Consider the following 13,504-nt stretch of genomic DNA (forward strand, 5'->3'; position numbering starts at 1 on the left):
TGACCCCCTCCCCCGAGGTCACAGGTCGCATGACTCCCCACAGGTCACGTGACCCCTCCTCACCAGGTCACGTGATCCGCCGAAGTCACGTGACCCCCTCCTCCCTTGGTCACGAACCCCCCCCCCCCCCCCCCCCGGAGAAGAGTCAAGAATGAGAAGAGGAGCAGGATAAGGTGAGGATAATAGAGGAGGGGTATACTCTCCCCTCAGTAGTTTTCCATCCTCCTCCTCAAAAGCTGCGCTCTAATTAGGCGTTACAGGGAGTTGTACACGGCTTTCACTTTTTTAGACCGGCGTTTGGAGATAGTTCTTTCTTTAAATAATATGGGTCTAAAGCAGGGGTGGCCAGGCTGACCCGGCCTAAGAGCGGCAAACAAAACCACGAAACTTTCAAGAGCCGCACGGGGGGGGGGGGGGGGGGGGGGAGGGGGGGGGGGACAAACTTTAATCCAGAGCAATAATCGAAACTAGAACTGCTTTCGATCTATCCATGTCAAAAGCAGTCCAACTCTACGTAAAGCAGGAGAAGCACAATACTACCAAACCGCAACCTGTCTTTCGATTTAAAACGCGGTCTATTTCTTGTTTTGGGGAAGTGCAAGGGGGGAGAGAAGAGATAGCCGCGAGCCGCGTGCGGCTCGCGAGCCGCAGCTTGGCCACCCCTGGTCTAAAGTATCAATGTGCCAACTTCTTCATAGAGAGCAAATACTTAAGGTCGCAGTTTGTAAACAAAACTTCGCTTTGAAAAGTACATTTATAAGCGTATTTGTTCACGATAATGCAATTTGATTTTATTGCAAAAACATGGCGATGTTATAAAATACATTACTTGAACATGAAACATAAAAAGGTGTACATTAAATTTATGAAAGGTTCTACCTTCGAAGACGTTTGAGACAATGTCAAAGCTTTCATATATAAAATATAGCATCAATTGATTTCTGGATGATAAATCCTTTTGAAAAGTGAATTTGAAAAAAAAAATTAACAAGGGGAGCTTAAAAGTGTTATGCGATAAAACCTCACCAGTTTTGGGTAAAAACGTCTAAGTAGACAAATATGTGCGCATCGAAGAGCTATATCTTATACGAAGGCAAAAAAAGGTAACATGTAAAAAAGAAAAATACTGAGATATGGTGTCAAGTGCTTCGGTTAAATAACATAGAATAAATGTTGTTTCTTGCATGTTTAAGTTGCGGAACGTTTTACCTTTATGCATGTTTGAAGCTCTGTAAATATACCCAGGTAGCACGCCAGAGGAATGCCGAACTTGGGCAAAGGTCTGGCAAACATAAGGGCCCAACTTTGGCGCAGTTAGGTTTTTGCACCATGGCACTCATCAGTGCCAAAGTACGGTGCATAACTATAGCCTTAGTTGGGCGATCCTAGAGCATGCCAAAGTTTGGCTCTTCTCTGGTACGCCAGAGGAGTGCCAAAGTTGGTGCCATACTTGAGCCATAACTGCCATAGTCAATCCTAATCTGGGAATTCGGGGGATGCCAAGGTTTGGCGTTTCTCTAGTCCGCCAGAGGAGCGCCAAAGTTGGTGCCATACTTCAGCCATAACTGCCAGAGCAACGCCTAATTTCGGTATTTGGGACGTGCCAAGGTTTGGCGTTTCTCTGGTCTGCCAGAGGAGCGCCAAAGTTGGTGCCATACTTCAGCCATAGCTGCCAGAGCAACGCCTAATTTCGGTATTTAGGACGTGCCAAAGTTTGGTTTTCTCGGGTCCGCCCCAGGATTGCCGAAGTAGTGCCATACTAGACCTATAACTGCCAGAGCAACGGCCAATTTGGGTATTTTGGACATGGCAAAGTTTGGCGTTGCTCTGGTCCGCCAGAGGAGCGCCAAAGTTGGTGCCAGACTTGAGCCATAACTGCCATAGTAAATCCTAATCTGGGAACTCGGGGCATGCCAAGGTTTGGCGTTTCTCTGGTCCGCCAGAGGAGCGCCAAAGTTGGTGCCATAATTCAGCCATAACTGCCAGATCAAAGCCTAATTTGGATATTTCGGACACGCCAAAATTTGGCGTTTCTCTGGTACGCCACAGGAGTGCCGAAGTATGCCATACTTGAGTCATAACTACCTAAGAAACGCCTAATTCCGGTATTTCGACCTCGCCGAGTTTGGCTTTTCTCTGGTCCGCCACAGTTGTGCCGAAGTAAGTGCCAGACTTGAGCCATAACTGCCGCAGTAAATCTTAATTTGTCGATTCGGGGCATGCCGAAGTTTGGCTCTTCTCTGGCTACCCACTGAAGTGCCAAATAAGTGCCAAAAGTGGCAAAGAAAGCCGAGAGGCCAGCCCAAGTTTTGAATATCTCTGGTGTGTCACAGAAGTACTCTTTCACGCGTCCCAGAAGAGAAAGAAATTAAATAAATGTTGTAAACACGATGGTAAGATGTCATCACCTCCGTTCCCAAGCAGCACGGCAATAGGTTGCAGTATCGTGCCAGTGCCGGCCGAAAGTCGGTTCCAATATCGCTAAAATGTCCAGTTTTGCACCACCGTTTGATACCCGGCAGGTATTGCCGTAGAGCTGTTTCGCCCCAGCCTATCGTTCGCGCAATATTGTGCAAAAACTCTATGATGCGTCTGCTCCGTATTGGCCGAACGTCGTGCAAGTATGTGTACGTTGCATGCCATTTGTTGCATATCCAATCACTTATACGGACAAACAGATTTTTTTCGATCGCTCCCAGAAGTTTATTAAACAACTATCATTACACACAGTGTATTCTCAACATATTTACAAAGGTCACACTTCTCTGTAAAACGAAAAGCAAATTTTAAAATACAATTAACACTGTCCTCATGCCAAGCAAAACTCATCATACAAAAACGGCGGAGATTGAGAGGAAAGCAGGTCGACTATCAGAATCATGCTTGCAGTGAACTTACTGATAAAAGAGCGATATCATGTAATCCTTGATAGAGGCATAATCCAACTCAGGCACCCCACAGACACTTTCGAGGAAGGAGGTTGCGCACATTCAACTAGCGTCTCGTCGTCGGCGGAGAGCAGTTTTTGTCGAAACGCGTCCAACAAACACATAACAAGTATTCCACAAACTCCGGTGAAAAAAACGGCTGTTACCGAAACATTGGCATGGACGTATTCCGACCGTCTACGACGAAAAAACACAGCCGCGTCTGCAACGCACGAAAGCAACAGAACACTGAAGAGCGCAGTTCGAAAACCGGACCTACGTGGCCCGCTTACTTCTATAACTAGGCAAACGGCGAAAACGACAGCCCCAGAGATCCCATCAGCGTGACAGAGAAAGTAACGTGACAAATTTTCGACCAAACGTTTTTGTCCTACGCGTCCTACGTAGAGAGGTCACGCTGGGTCACGTGTTTCGCTCAGCCCTTTTGATTTGCATAAAGCGGCTGTTGCGCTCGCTGACAGGCACACAAAGGCAGGTAAGGAGGACTTGCAAAAGACGAGGTCGAAGGGGCATCAACAACGCACAAAAGGAAAGGCCGCTTCTGCCGGTGACCTTGTCGCCTTGCCTAGTCTGTCAGCGTTCGGCTTCCATTCTACCGTCTCTCCAATGTAGGAAGCGTCACGTTCCTTGCACTGCACCTGGTACATCACGCCCCTTTCTGCCTTTGGCGGGGTCGGGTCTTTTGGCTTGGATATAACATTGGCAATAGTTCTGTAGTGCTACCCAACGGCCGGAGGGCGCGTCCCAATGCCTCAGAAACCCCCTTAACGTACAGGATGCACACGACGTCACGTGTTCGTTCGGCTCGATCCGGGCGCCGACGGGACATTTGTTTCTTAACGCGATTGATAAATCGGTAGGGGTAGTTACGTTTCTTCAAAGCCTCCCGCACATGGCTAAGTTCTTGATTGCTAAGTGTTGAGTTAGATGGGACTGTTTCTGAATGATGAAGTAACGATCTTACAACTGAGCTTTTGTGTTGAGTAGGGTGATGAGAGTGGTTGTCAAGAAAGTGGTGTGTCTGTCACATGGTTTACGATATATATGATACGGCAAGGTACTGTTGGTTTCATGTTCGCAGGTGAAGTGAATTGAGGGATGGACACTATTCAAATTGCGGTGAAAATCTATTACGTTCTCTCTGTTAACTATTACAAAAGTGTCATCGACATAACGACGGTAGAACTTCACGGGGAAATCAACGCCAGACATTACCTTTCCTCAACATATTCCATGACGAGATTCGAGACGGTTACCTTCATGTGTAGGTCCTACCATATGGTCCTGCAAGACTTCTCTGTCCGCCACAAGCTAGCGAATAATTCGGCAGCGTATTCAAACCGTGTAAAACAAAATTTATATAATATTTATAAGAACACCGTTGTCTTCACTGCTTGGCTTTCAAATTTTTAGCGCTGCAAATAATCGTAATCAAAATATTTTTATGATTGAAGACCCCTCGTCGTGCATCGAACCCAAAATTACGCTTACGTGAAACACGATTCGGCCCGGGAGCGGCTCGAGTCACAGTAAACTTTTTTTTTTTGGCAACTGGATTTTGCTTTTTAATCTAACTGAGGTACCACTGGCAGAACACGAATCGCATACTTGAAAGGTATGAGAACTCATATAGCTGGTTGAGTGAATGCAATACTATCGCATTCGTGAAAGCTCCATTTGTTGATTCGAACTTTAACAAATCCCCCCCCCCCCCCCCCCCCACACGCACTCATTCTCCCTATTCCTGTTTACCCAGTCATAGTCGTCCCTCACCATGCAATGCGAGTACAAGTAACGGCAGTTTATGCAATATTGACGTTACACAGCCGTGATCACACGGTTTTTAGAAGCGCTATAGAACGAGCACAAGCGTCGAATTTCGGTACATTCACGGATTTCTGTCTCCCCGCCGTGACACCACACGAGAAAAGCGATTTCGTTCTGTCTGTGAAACTAGGAACACAGAAATCAACATATAATCTCGTAATAAAACAACGCGAAATGGATCTCTGCAGCCGATACCCAACCGTTCGCGAGGTGACTAAACAAAAGCATATATCACCTCCGTGTCTCCCTCTGCACACCGCCAGAGAGTCATACAAACTCCTTTGCGCTATTATCAATACGATTGCGTTTGCAAGCCGGTAGTTTGACTCGGCTGGGAATCGTCCCTTCTGGCTTTCATAGCTCTCTATGAAACCAAAAAGGTAGATACTTTTCTACATTGGGTGGGTTTGCCCGGGGCTTCCAGTTATTTACGGCCAAAATCACACTAAAGGCGCTTCAGCAATGTTCACTCTGGTCGATACACGTGCGCTTTAAAAATGCCTGTCGTCTACTCTTTCCCAAAAGATACTTGAGGAGCCTCTCTTAGAGACTGACGGATAACGAGGCCGAAATTATTCTTAGACCTCAAAGAAATTATAACACAAATTTGGCGTCGTCATTCCCAAACTGGTTGCCGGCCGAAATTCTCTATGCGAATTGCAAGCCAGGGTTGGTAATAGTAACATAAGATACGTACGGCAGAATTCCCTGCCATAAATAAAATGATTTGGCTAACGCCAAAGTAACGCGAAATAGGTGCAGTTTTGCGTAAGGAAGCGTAAACCGGAAAATAGGAAGAAAAAAGTGAAAGCCGTTTACAACTCCCTGTAACGCCGAATTAGAGCGCAGCTCTTGAGGAGGAGGAGGGAAGGGTACTGGGGGGGGGTCAAGTGACCTTGGGTGGGGGTCACGTGACCTAGGAGGGTCACGTGACGATGACGATGCCGATGACGTCATCAGTGATGAGGACAATGACGATGCGGATGCCGGGGACGTCATCAGTGATGATAACGATGACGATGCGGATGCCGGTGACGCCATGAGTGACGTCACTGATGACGTCATCAGCGATGATGACGATGACGATGCGCGTGCCGGTGACGTCATCAGTGACGTCACTGATGACGTCATCAGCGATGATGACGATGACGATGCGGATGCCGGTGACGTCATTTGTGATGATGACGATGACGATGCGGATGCCGGTGACGTCATCAGTGACGTCACTGATAATGTCATCAGTGATGATGACGATGACGATGCAGATGCCGGTGACGTCATCAGTGATGATGACGATGACGATGCGGATGCCGGTGACGTCATCAGTGACGTCACTGATAACGTCATCAGTGATGATGACAATGACGATGCGGATGCCGGTGACATCAGTGATGATGACGATGACGATGCGGATGCCGGTGACGTCATCAGTGATGATGACGATGACGATGCGGATGCCGGTGACGTCATCAGTGACGTCACTGATGACGTCATCAGCGATGATGACGATGCAGATGCCGTTGACGTCATCAGTGACGTCACTGATGACGTCATCAGCGATGATGACGATGCGGATGCCGGTGACGTCATCAGTGACGTCACTGATGACGTCATCAGCGATGATGACGATGCGGATGCCGGTGACGTTATCAGTGACGTCACTGATGACGTCATCGGGGGGTCACGTGACTTGGGGTGTCACGTGACCCTGGGGAAGGGGTCACGTGACTTTGGGGTGACCTTGGGGAGTCAAATAACCCCCCAGACCCTTGGGGAGGGGTCACGTGACCTTGGGGTGACCTTGGGATGACCTTGGTTATGCCGACGGCGACGGCGACGCTGCTCAAGCCGGGAACGGGCCCCTAAGAGCTGCGCTCTAAAAAAACAAGAAAGACTAAAGAAAAGGAGAAATAAAAAATCTCTGGTGACGCGGCCAAAAAAAAATTCTGTTCATGTGATTTTTCTTGTCACGTGACCAAACAAAAAAATAAACGAAAAAAAAACATGAGAAAAAAAAGTGAAAGCCGTTTACAACTCCCTGTAACGCCGAATTGGAGCGCAGCTCTTGAGGAGGAGGAGGGAAGGGCACTGAGGGGAGAGTAGACCCCTCCTTCTCCTCCTCCTTCTCCTCCTCCTCCTCCCCTCATTCTTTAATATGCTCCGGGGGGGTCACCTGCCTTCGGGGGGGGAGAGGGGGGTCACGTGACCTCGGGGAGGAAGGCCACGTGACCTGGGGGGCCGCGTGATCTCGGGGGGGGTCACGTGACCTCGGGGGTTCACGAGACTTTGGGGGTCACGTGACCTTGGGAGGGATCACATGACCTTAGGGGTCACGAGACCTTGGGTGTCACGTGACCTGGGGGGTCACGTGACTTGGGGGTAACGTGACCTTGGGGTGACCTTGAGAGGGGTCATGTGACCTTGGGGGTCACGTGTCCTGGGGGTCACGTGACCTTGGGGTGACCTTGGTTACGCCGACGGCGACGGCGACGGCGACGCCGACACCGCTCAAGCCGCAAACGGGCGCCTAAGAGCTGCGCTCTAAAAAAAGTGACAGCCGCTTACAACTCCCTGTAACGCCGAATTAGAGCGCAGCTCTTGAGGAGGAGGAGGGAAGGGCACTGGGGGGGTTAAACTAACCAGGGGGAGTCACGTGACCTTGGGGGGTCACGTGACCCCCAATGCCGATGATGTCATCACTGACGTCACTGATGACGTCATCAGTGACGATGACGATGCGGGTACCGATGACGTCATTAGTGACGTCACTGATGACTTCACCAGTGATGATGACGATGACGATGCAAATGTCGGTGACGTCATCAGTGACGTCGCTGATGACGTCATCCGTGATGATGACGATGACGATGCGGATGCCGGTGACGACATCAGTGATGATGACGATGACGATGCGGATGTCGGTAACGTCATCAGTGATGATGACGATGGCGATGCGGATGCCGGTGACGTCATCAGTGATGATGACGATGTGGATGCCGGTGACGTCATCAGTGATGATGACGATGACGATGTGGATGCCGGTGACGTCATCAGTGATGATGACGATGACGATGTGGTGCCGGCGACGTCATCAGTAATGATGACGATGACGATGTGGATGCCGGTGACATCAGTGACGTCACTGATGACGTCATCAGTGATGATGACGATGACGATGCGGATGCCGGTGACGTCATCAGCGATGATGACGATGACGATGTGGATGCCGGTGACGTCATCAGTGATGATGACGATGACGATGTGGATGCCGGTGACGTCATCAGTGATGATGACGTCATCAGTGATGATGACGATGACGATGTGGATGCCGGTAACGTCATCAGTGACGGTCATACGGAGGTCACGCGACATCGGCGGGGGTCACGTGACCTCGGGGATCACGTGACCTCGGGGGTCACGTGACCTCGGGGAAGGGGTCACGTGACCTCAGGGGAGTCACGTGACCTCAGGTAAGTCACGTGACTTCGGGGGTCACGTGACCTCGGGGGGTCACGTGCCCCCCACGAGGTCACGTGACCCCGGTGGGGGGCTCGCGCGGTGCATTATGGGACATTTCCCATGATGCACCGCGCGGTTACGCCGACGGCGACGGCGACGGCGACGGCGACGCCGCTCAAGCCGGAAACGGGCCCCTAAGAGCTGCGCTCTAAAAACATTCCCTGCCCGGTTTCGAAGCTATGCCATCTTCATCGTGTAACTAGCGTACTATCCGTTGCGCCAACGTAACTCTGCCTGTAATACTCACGCATTCTCCCATCGTAGAAGAAACTTAGTTGCCTTCGTAGTTTTAGAGCGCAGCTCTTAGGGGCCCGTTCCCGGCTTGAGCGGCGTCGCCGTCGGCGTCGGCGTCGCCGTTGGCGTCGCCGTCGCCGTCGGCGTAACCAAGGTCATCCCAAGGTCACGTGACCCCCAAGGTCACGTGACCCCTCCCAAGGTCATCTCAAGGTCACGTGACCCCCTGAAGGTCACGTGACCCCTCGAGGTCACGTGACCCCTTCCAAGGTCATCTCAAGGTCACGTGACCCCAAGATGACCCCACGTGACCCTTTGAAGGTCACGTGACCCCCAAGTCACGTGACCCCTCTGAGGTCACGTGACCCCCGAGGTCACGTGGTCGCCTCCCCAAGGTCACGTGACCCTTCCAAGGTCATCTCAAGATCACGTGACCCCTCTGAGGTCACGTGACCCCCGAGGTCACGTGACCCCTCCAGGTCACGTGACCCCAAGGTCACGTGGAGGTCACCTTTGGGGTCACGTGGCCTTGAGGTCACCCCCAGGTCACGCCTCCCCGAGGTCACGTGACCCCCTCCCCGAAGTCACGTGACACCCCCCCCCGGAGCATATTAAAGAATGAGGGGAGGAGGAGGAGAAGGGGGAGGGGTCTACCCTCCCCTCAGTACCCTTCACTCCTCCTCCTCAAGAGCTGCGCTCCAATTCGGCGTTACAGGGATTTGTAAACGGCTTTCACTTTTTTCATGCATGTGTTATTTTTATTTGTGGCAAGAGTTCACGTCCAGAATGCTTTTAGAGTTTTCGAGCAAAACGGGTTTTCTTCATCCGGGTCACCTTCTAGAACCAGTAGACCGCACTGGGTTGTCCAGCTAATCAATCAGCTATTTTCAAATTCTCTGACGTGCCCGTCCTCGCATCCGAGGTCGCCGTTTGACAAGCTTATCTTCCTTCCACCTGGTAGCCGGAAACCCCACGGCCAGCTTTGTTCCGTCCCCACTTCCTCTCGACAGGATGGCTCGCCCCGAGGCTAATCCCATTCTCTAGACAATCTTTCCATCCAACGCTGGCCCTTTCCTTCGCCGTCCCCCGGCTTCGGGGCAGAAGGTTCATCTCTGCAGAACGTCCCGTTTGCACAGCGGCCTTTAAATTTCAAAGATTTTCCTGTCTGTATCGTCACTTTTGTGTCTCTACTTTTTAATGTTTAAAAAGTATCAACAGGCTAAAATAGTACAAGTTCCGGGATTTCATTTTCATTCCCCAAGTGTGATGCGGGAACCGCGCCATGGAGCCCCGGTCGTTTCCGCTCTTTGTTATCGCTAGGATTTGACAGTGCTCAATCACAATGCAAGACACGCACAGAGCCACGCTCGCTTTTGCAATGCGCCGCCTAATAATGATATCTCTTGTGGAGACGTGGGCACATCCGTCTTGCGCAGTGTTAGCTCAATAGCAGAACTTTCTGTAAAGCAGGATTCACACCGGGGATAGCAGTCGCGCGATCCAACCAAATCGCATCGCAAAAAAAAAAAAGTAATTAGTTGGTCAATCTGACGTGCGCGATGAGCGAGTCCAACGCCTTCGTTGGCGAGTCGCTTCGCAAAACTCTCGCTCCGAACGCCGTTGGTTGGCTCGGCCTCTCCGCGACTAGAGTGCATCGCAAAAAGTCGGGTCAGCAAGCGACTGCTCAAATCCCGTTACTTTTTGCCCGCGATGGTCGCTTTTGCGATGAAAGTTATGGCGCGACTAGATCGCATCGCCGGTGTGAACGCGCCTTAATGTCGAACCCGTCTCACGGCGCATCCCGATATTGGCTTGTGTACCTACGCGCGAGTACAACATCTGGCACAATTTGCGTTTGCAAAGCCTGCTCCAGCCGCGTCAAAACATTCAGCCAACCTTTGGACTGCTGAAATCAAGAGACACCCAAAATAAGATAAAGTTGCCAGCCGAAAAAAACTTGATTCCTATTTAATTAAGATGAATACCACGCGCGTACATCAAATACCTCATCAGCCGAACTCCAAGGCAGTAAGCCTAGTTCTGGCACTTGTTTGGCAACTTTGGCCCCTTCGCTGCCAGATCACAGCCAAACTATCGGGAAGCGAAGCCTAACTTGGGCACTCGTTTGGCGACTTGGGCCCAAAGATGCCAGATGTCAACAGAACTACAAGGTAGTAAGCCTAACTCTGGCACATTTGTGGCGATTTTGGCCCGAATGTGCCAGGTGACAGCCGAGCTGTCAAAAAGAGAAGCCTAACTTTGGCATTAGTTTGGCGATTTTCGCCCAAAAATGCCAAAGCTCTGCCGAACTACAGGGTGCGGCCGTAAAAACTTTCACATTTGGCACGCCTAGCAAAAATCGAATTTCAAACATACATACCTGAAAAATGGGCACACGAACGTCGTTTATTCTAAAGTTTTTTTCCTATTTTTTTCAGACGTTAACTCTGGACTAGCGAATTATTAGAAAGATAACAAAAATGGCAGACGTGCATTTCCTATGGCCTATACCCGCCCGTTCGCCGCCTGCTATCTGGTTCGCCACGCCGCTCCCAGGTGGCGCACTGAACGCAAAAACCCGAGAAACGCCGCACGAAAGGCTGGTGTCGGGCGAGATAATCGCGATAAAAAGTTGTTTGAACGAAATATATGAAGGATTGATGAAATTACCTGTTTCAAGTCAAGTTCTGACAGATCGTTAAGCAAGCAAGAAGATACCATGATGCGACGAGATCATTCATTTACAGCTGCTCGTCTTGTTGATGGGTCGCTCTCGAAGACAGAAAGCACCGCTTCAATGAGCTCCTCACTTTTCAGCAGGCTCTCACGTTCACTGACTGGATTCTTCTTTTTAAAGTCTTCTCCACTCACAAAATGATCCGCCCAACTCAAAACAGTCGGGCGTGAAGGCGGGCGTTTATGAAATGCAGTGCGAAATTTTCGTTGTGCTGTGGCCACCGAGTTTCGCTCCACGTACCACTTGACTGCCTGGGCACGCTCACTTGCCGAGTATTGCGGCATCGCAGGGCGGCCCGGAAAATATTTTGATAATAACTACAGAAGATAGTGCAACAAAAACAATAAATAGGAACAATCGAGATGCCTCAGCAGCGGCACTCTTCATTCCAAAGTTGAGCTTTCACCGGGAACGGAGTCGGACCCGTCAACAGATAAGCAGACGACAAAGGAAGACACACGTTCGTCTGCTTTAGAACATAATTTTATTAAATGAGGGCGTCCGCCAGTTTCTAAATTTCAAGTAAAAGGGCATAATCGTTCACATATTTCGGTAAAACCACTTTTTATCGCGATTATCTCGCCCGACACCAGCCTTTCGTGCGGCGTTTCCCGCGTTTTTGCGTTCAGTGCGCCATCGGGGAGCGGCGTCGCGAATTAGATAGCAGACGGCGAACGGGCGGGTATAGCCCATAGGAAATGCACGTCTGCCATTTTTGTTATCTTTTTAACAATTCGCTACTACAGAGTTGATGTCTGAAAAAAATAGGCAAAAAACTTTGGAATATACGACGTTCGTGTGCCCAATTTCTGGTATGTGCGTTTGAAATTCGTTTTTTTGCTAGGCGTGCCAAATGTGAAAGTTTTTACGGCCGCACCCTGTACAAGGTAGTAAGCCTAACTCTGGCACATCTGTGGCGATTTTGGCCCGAATGTGCCAGGTGACAGCCGAACTATCAAAAAGTGAAGCCTAACTTTGGCATTAGTTTGGCGATTTTGGCCCAGAAATGCCAAAGATCTGCCGAACTACCGGGCAGTAAGCCTAAATCTGGCATTTGTTAGGCGATTTAGGCCCGAAGATGCCACATGACAGCCGAACTACCCGGCAGCGAAGCCTAAGTTTGGCACTTGTTTGGCGAATTAGGGCCAAGATAACCAGAGTGTTGCCTAGGGACGTCAGGTTTGGCACTACTTTGGCTTCTTCGGGTTTCTTAATGCCCTAAACTGCCAGACGCAAGCCAAGTTTTGGCCAAGAACTCGGTGCTGCCTGGGTATTTTATGAACAGAATCGACAAATTATACTCAGATAGACCCTTTTGTCAATAATATAATAAAAAAATGTCCATTTTATATCCCAAGAAAGACTACGAAATAATAAATTTTAATTATATAGCTAAAATGTCGAAGTACGTGGTTTTTGCAATTTGGACGCACGATATATATTTTCGAAAATTGTAGGCATTGTATGGATGATAGCAATATAAACTACTATATTTATAAAATATTTGAGTTTTTTTAAATCCTTTGCAGAATTTACGGGACATCAAACTTTGCATATATATTTAAACAAAATGCCAAAACGGCGATTACTGCACTTAGGCAGACCTGAGTTTTTTTTATCTCAAGGAATACATTTGTTTTTTTCACTTTTCATGTTGTTGTTTTTTTTTGGGGGGGGAGTAACATAAAAAAAAATATGAGTAAATAAAATATGGACTGAACACGCCTGTATCATCTAATCTGAATCAAATGCAGATCAATAAATAAAGGTACAAAATGAGAACTCCTCGTGAATATTGAATTCCAGATTGATTGATAATCTATACACACTAAAAGGTTTTGCTTAAAACACAATTTAATTTCCACTGTGTTTTATTCAGGTGAACGGAACTAAGCTTGAAGAAAATTTGTACCAAGACAGAGAGAAGATGGCCGCTGTATCTGTAGAAGAAGTGGACGACTCTATTGAAGTGGTATGCATATCTTGTGCTTTTTTCTAATGGGAATATGTAGTATGAAATAGTAGAGAAACCTCATTTATATTTTGTCTATAATGCGTTGGCAAAGCACTACATAGTGTAAATATCTGATTGTCATTATATTACGTAAAAGTAACGCAGCGAAAAAACAAAAACTAGGTCAAATGTATACCTACGTCACATCGGTGAATCGAAGATGCAGAAAATTATTTTCAAGTCCGTTAAAAAAGTTACAAAACGAGCCATTTTTGAGTAGACAAT

At 48.8% G+C, this 13,504-nt stretch overlaps 1 protein-coding gene across 1 annotated transcript in view; it reads left to right on the forward strand.

Annotated features, from left to right (window-relative positions):
• Window positions 1-13,504, forward strand: part of LOC120839938 — a gene marked incomplete at its 3' end in the record, with an annotated part of 208,837 nt that overhangs the window by 48,266 nt on the left and 147,067 nt on the right. Inside the window, exon 3 of the mRNA XM_042287971.1 lies at window positions 13,145-13,237. Coding sequence (XP_042143905.1) covers window positions 13,145-13,237 — 93 coding nt within the window. The remainder of the gene's footprint in view (window positions 1-13,144; window positions 13,238-13,504) is intronic.

Source organism: Ixodes scapularis, unplaced genomic scaffold, assembly GCF_016920785.2.
Source record: "Ixodes scapularis isolate PalLabHiFi unplaced genomic scaffold, ASM1692078v2 ptg000712l_1__unscaffolded, whole genome shotgun sequence".
NCBI classification, from domain to species: Eukaryota; Metazoa; Arthropoda; class Arachnida; order Ixodida; family Ixodidae; genus Ixodes; species Ixodes scapularis.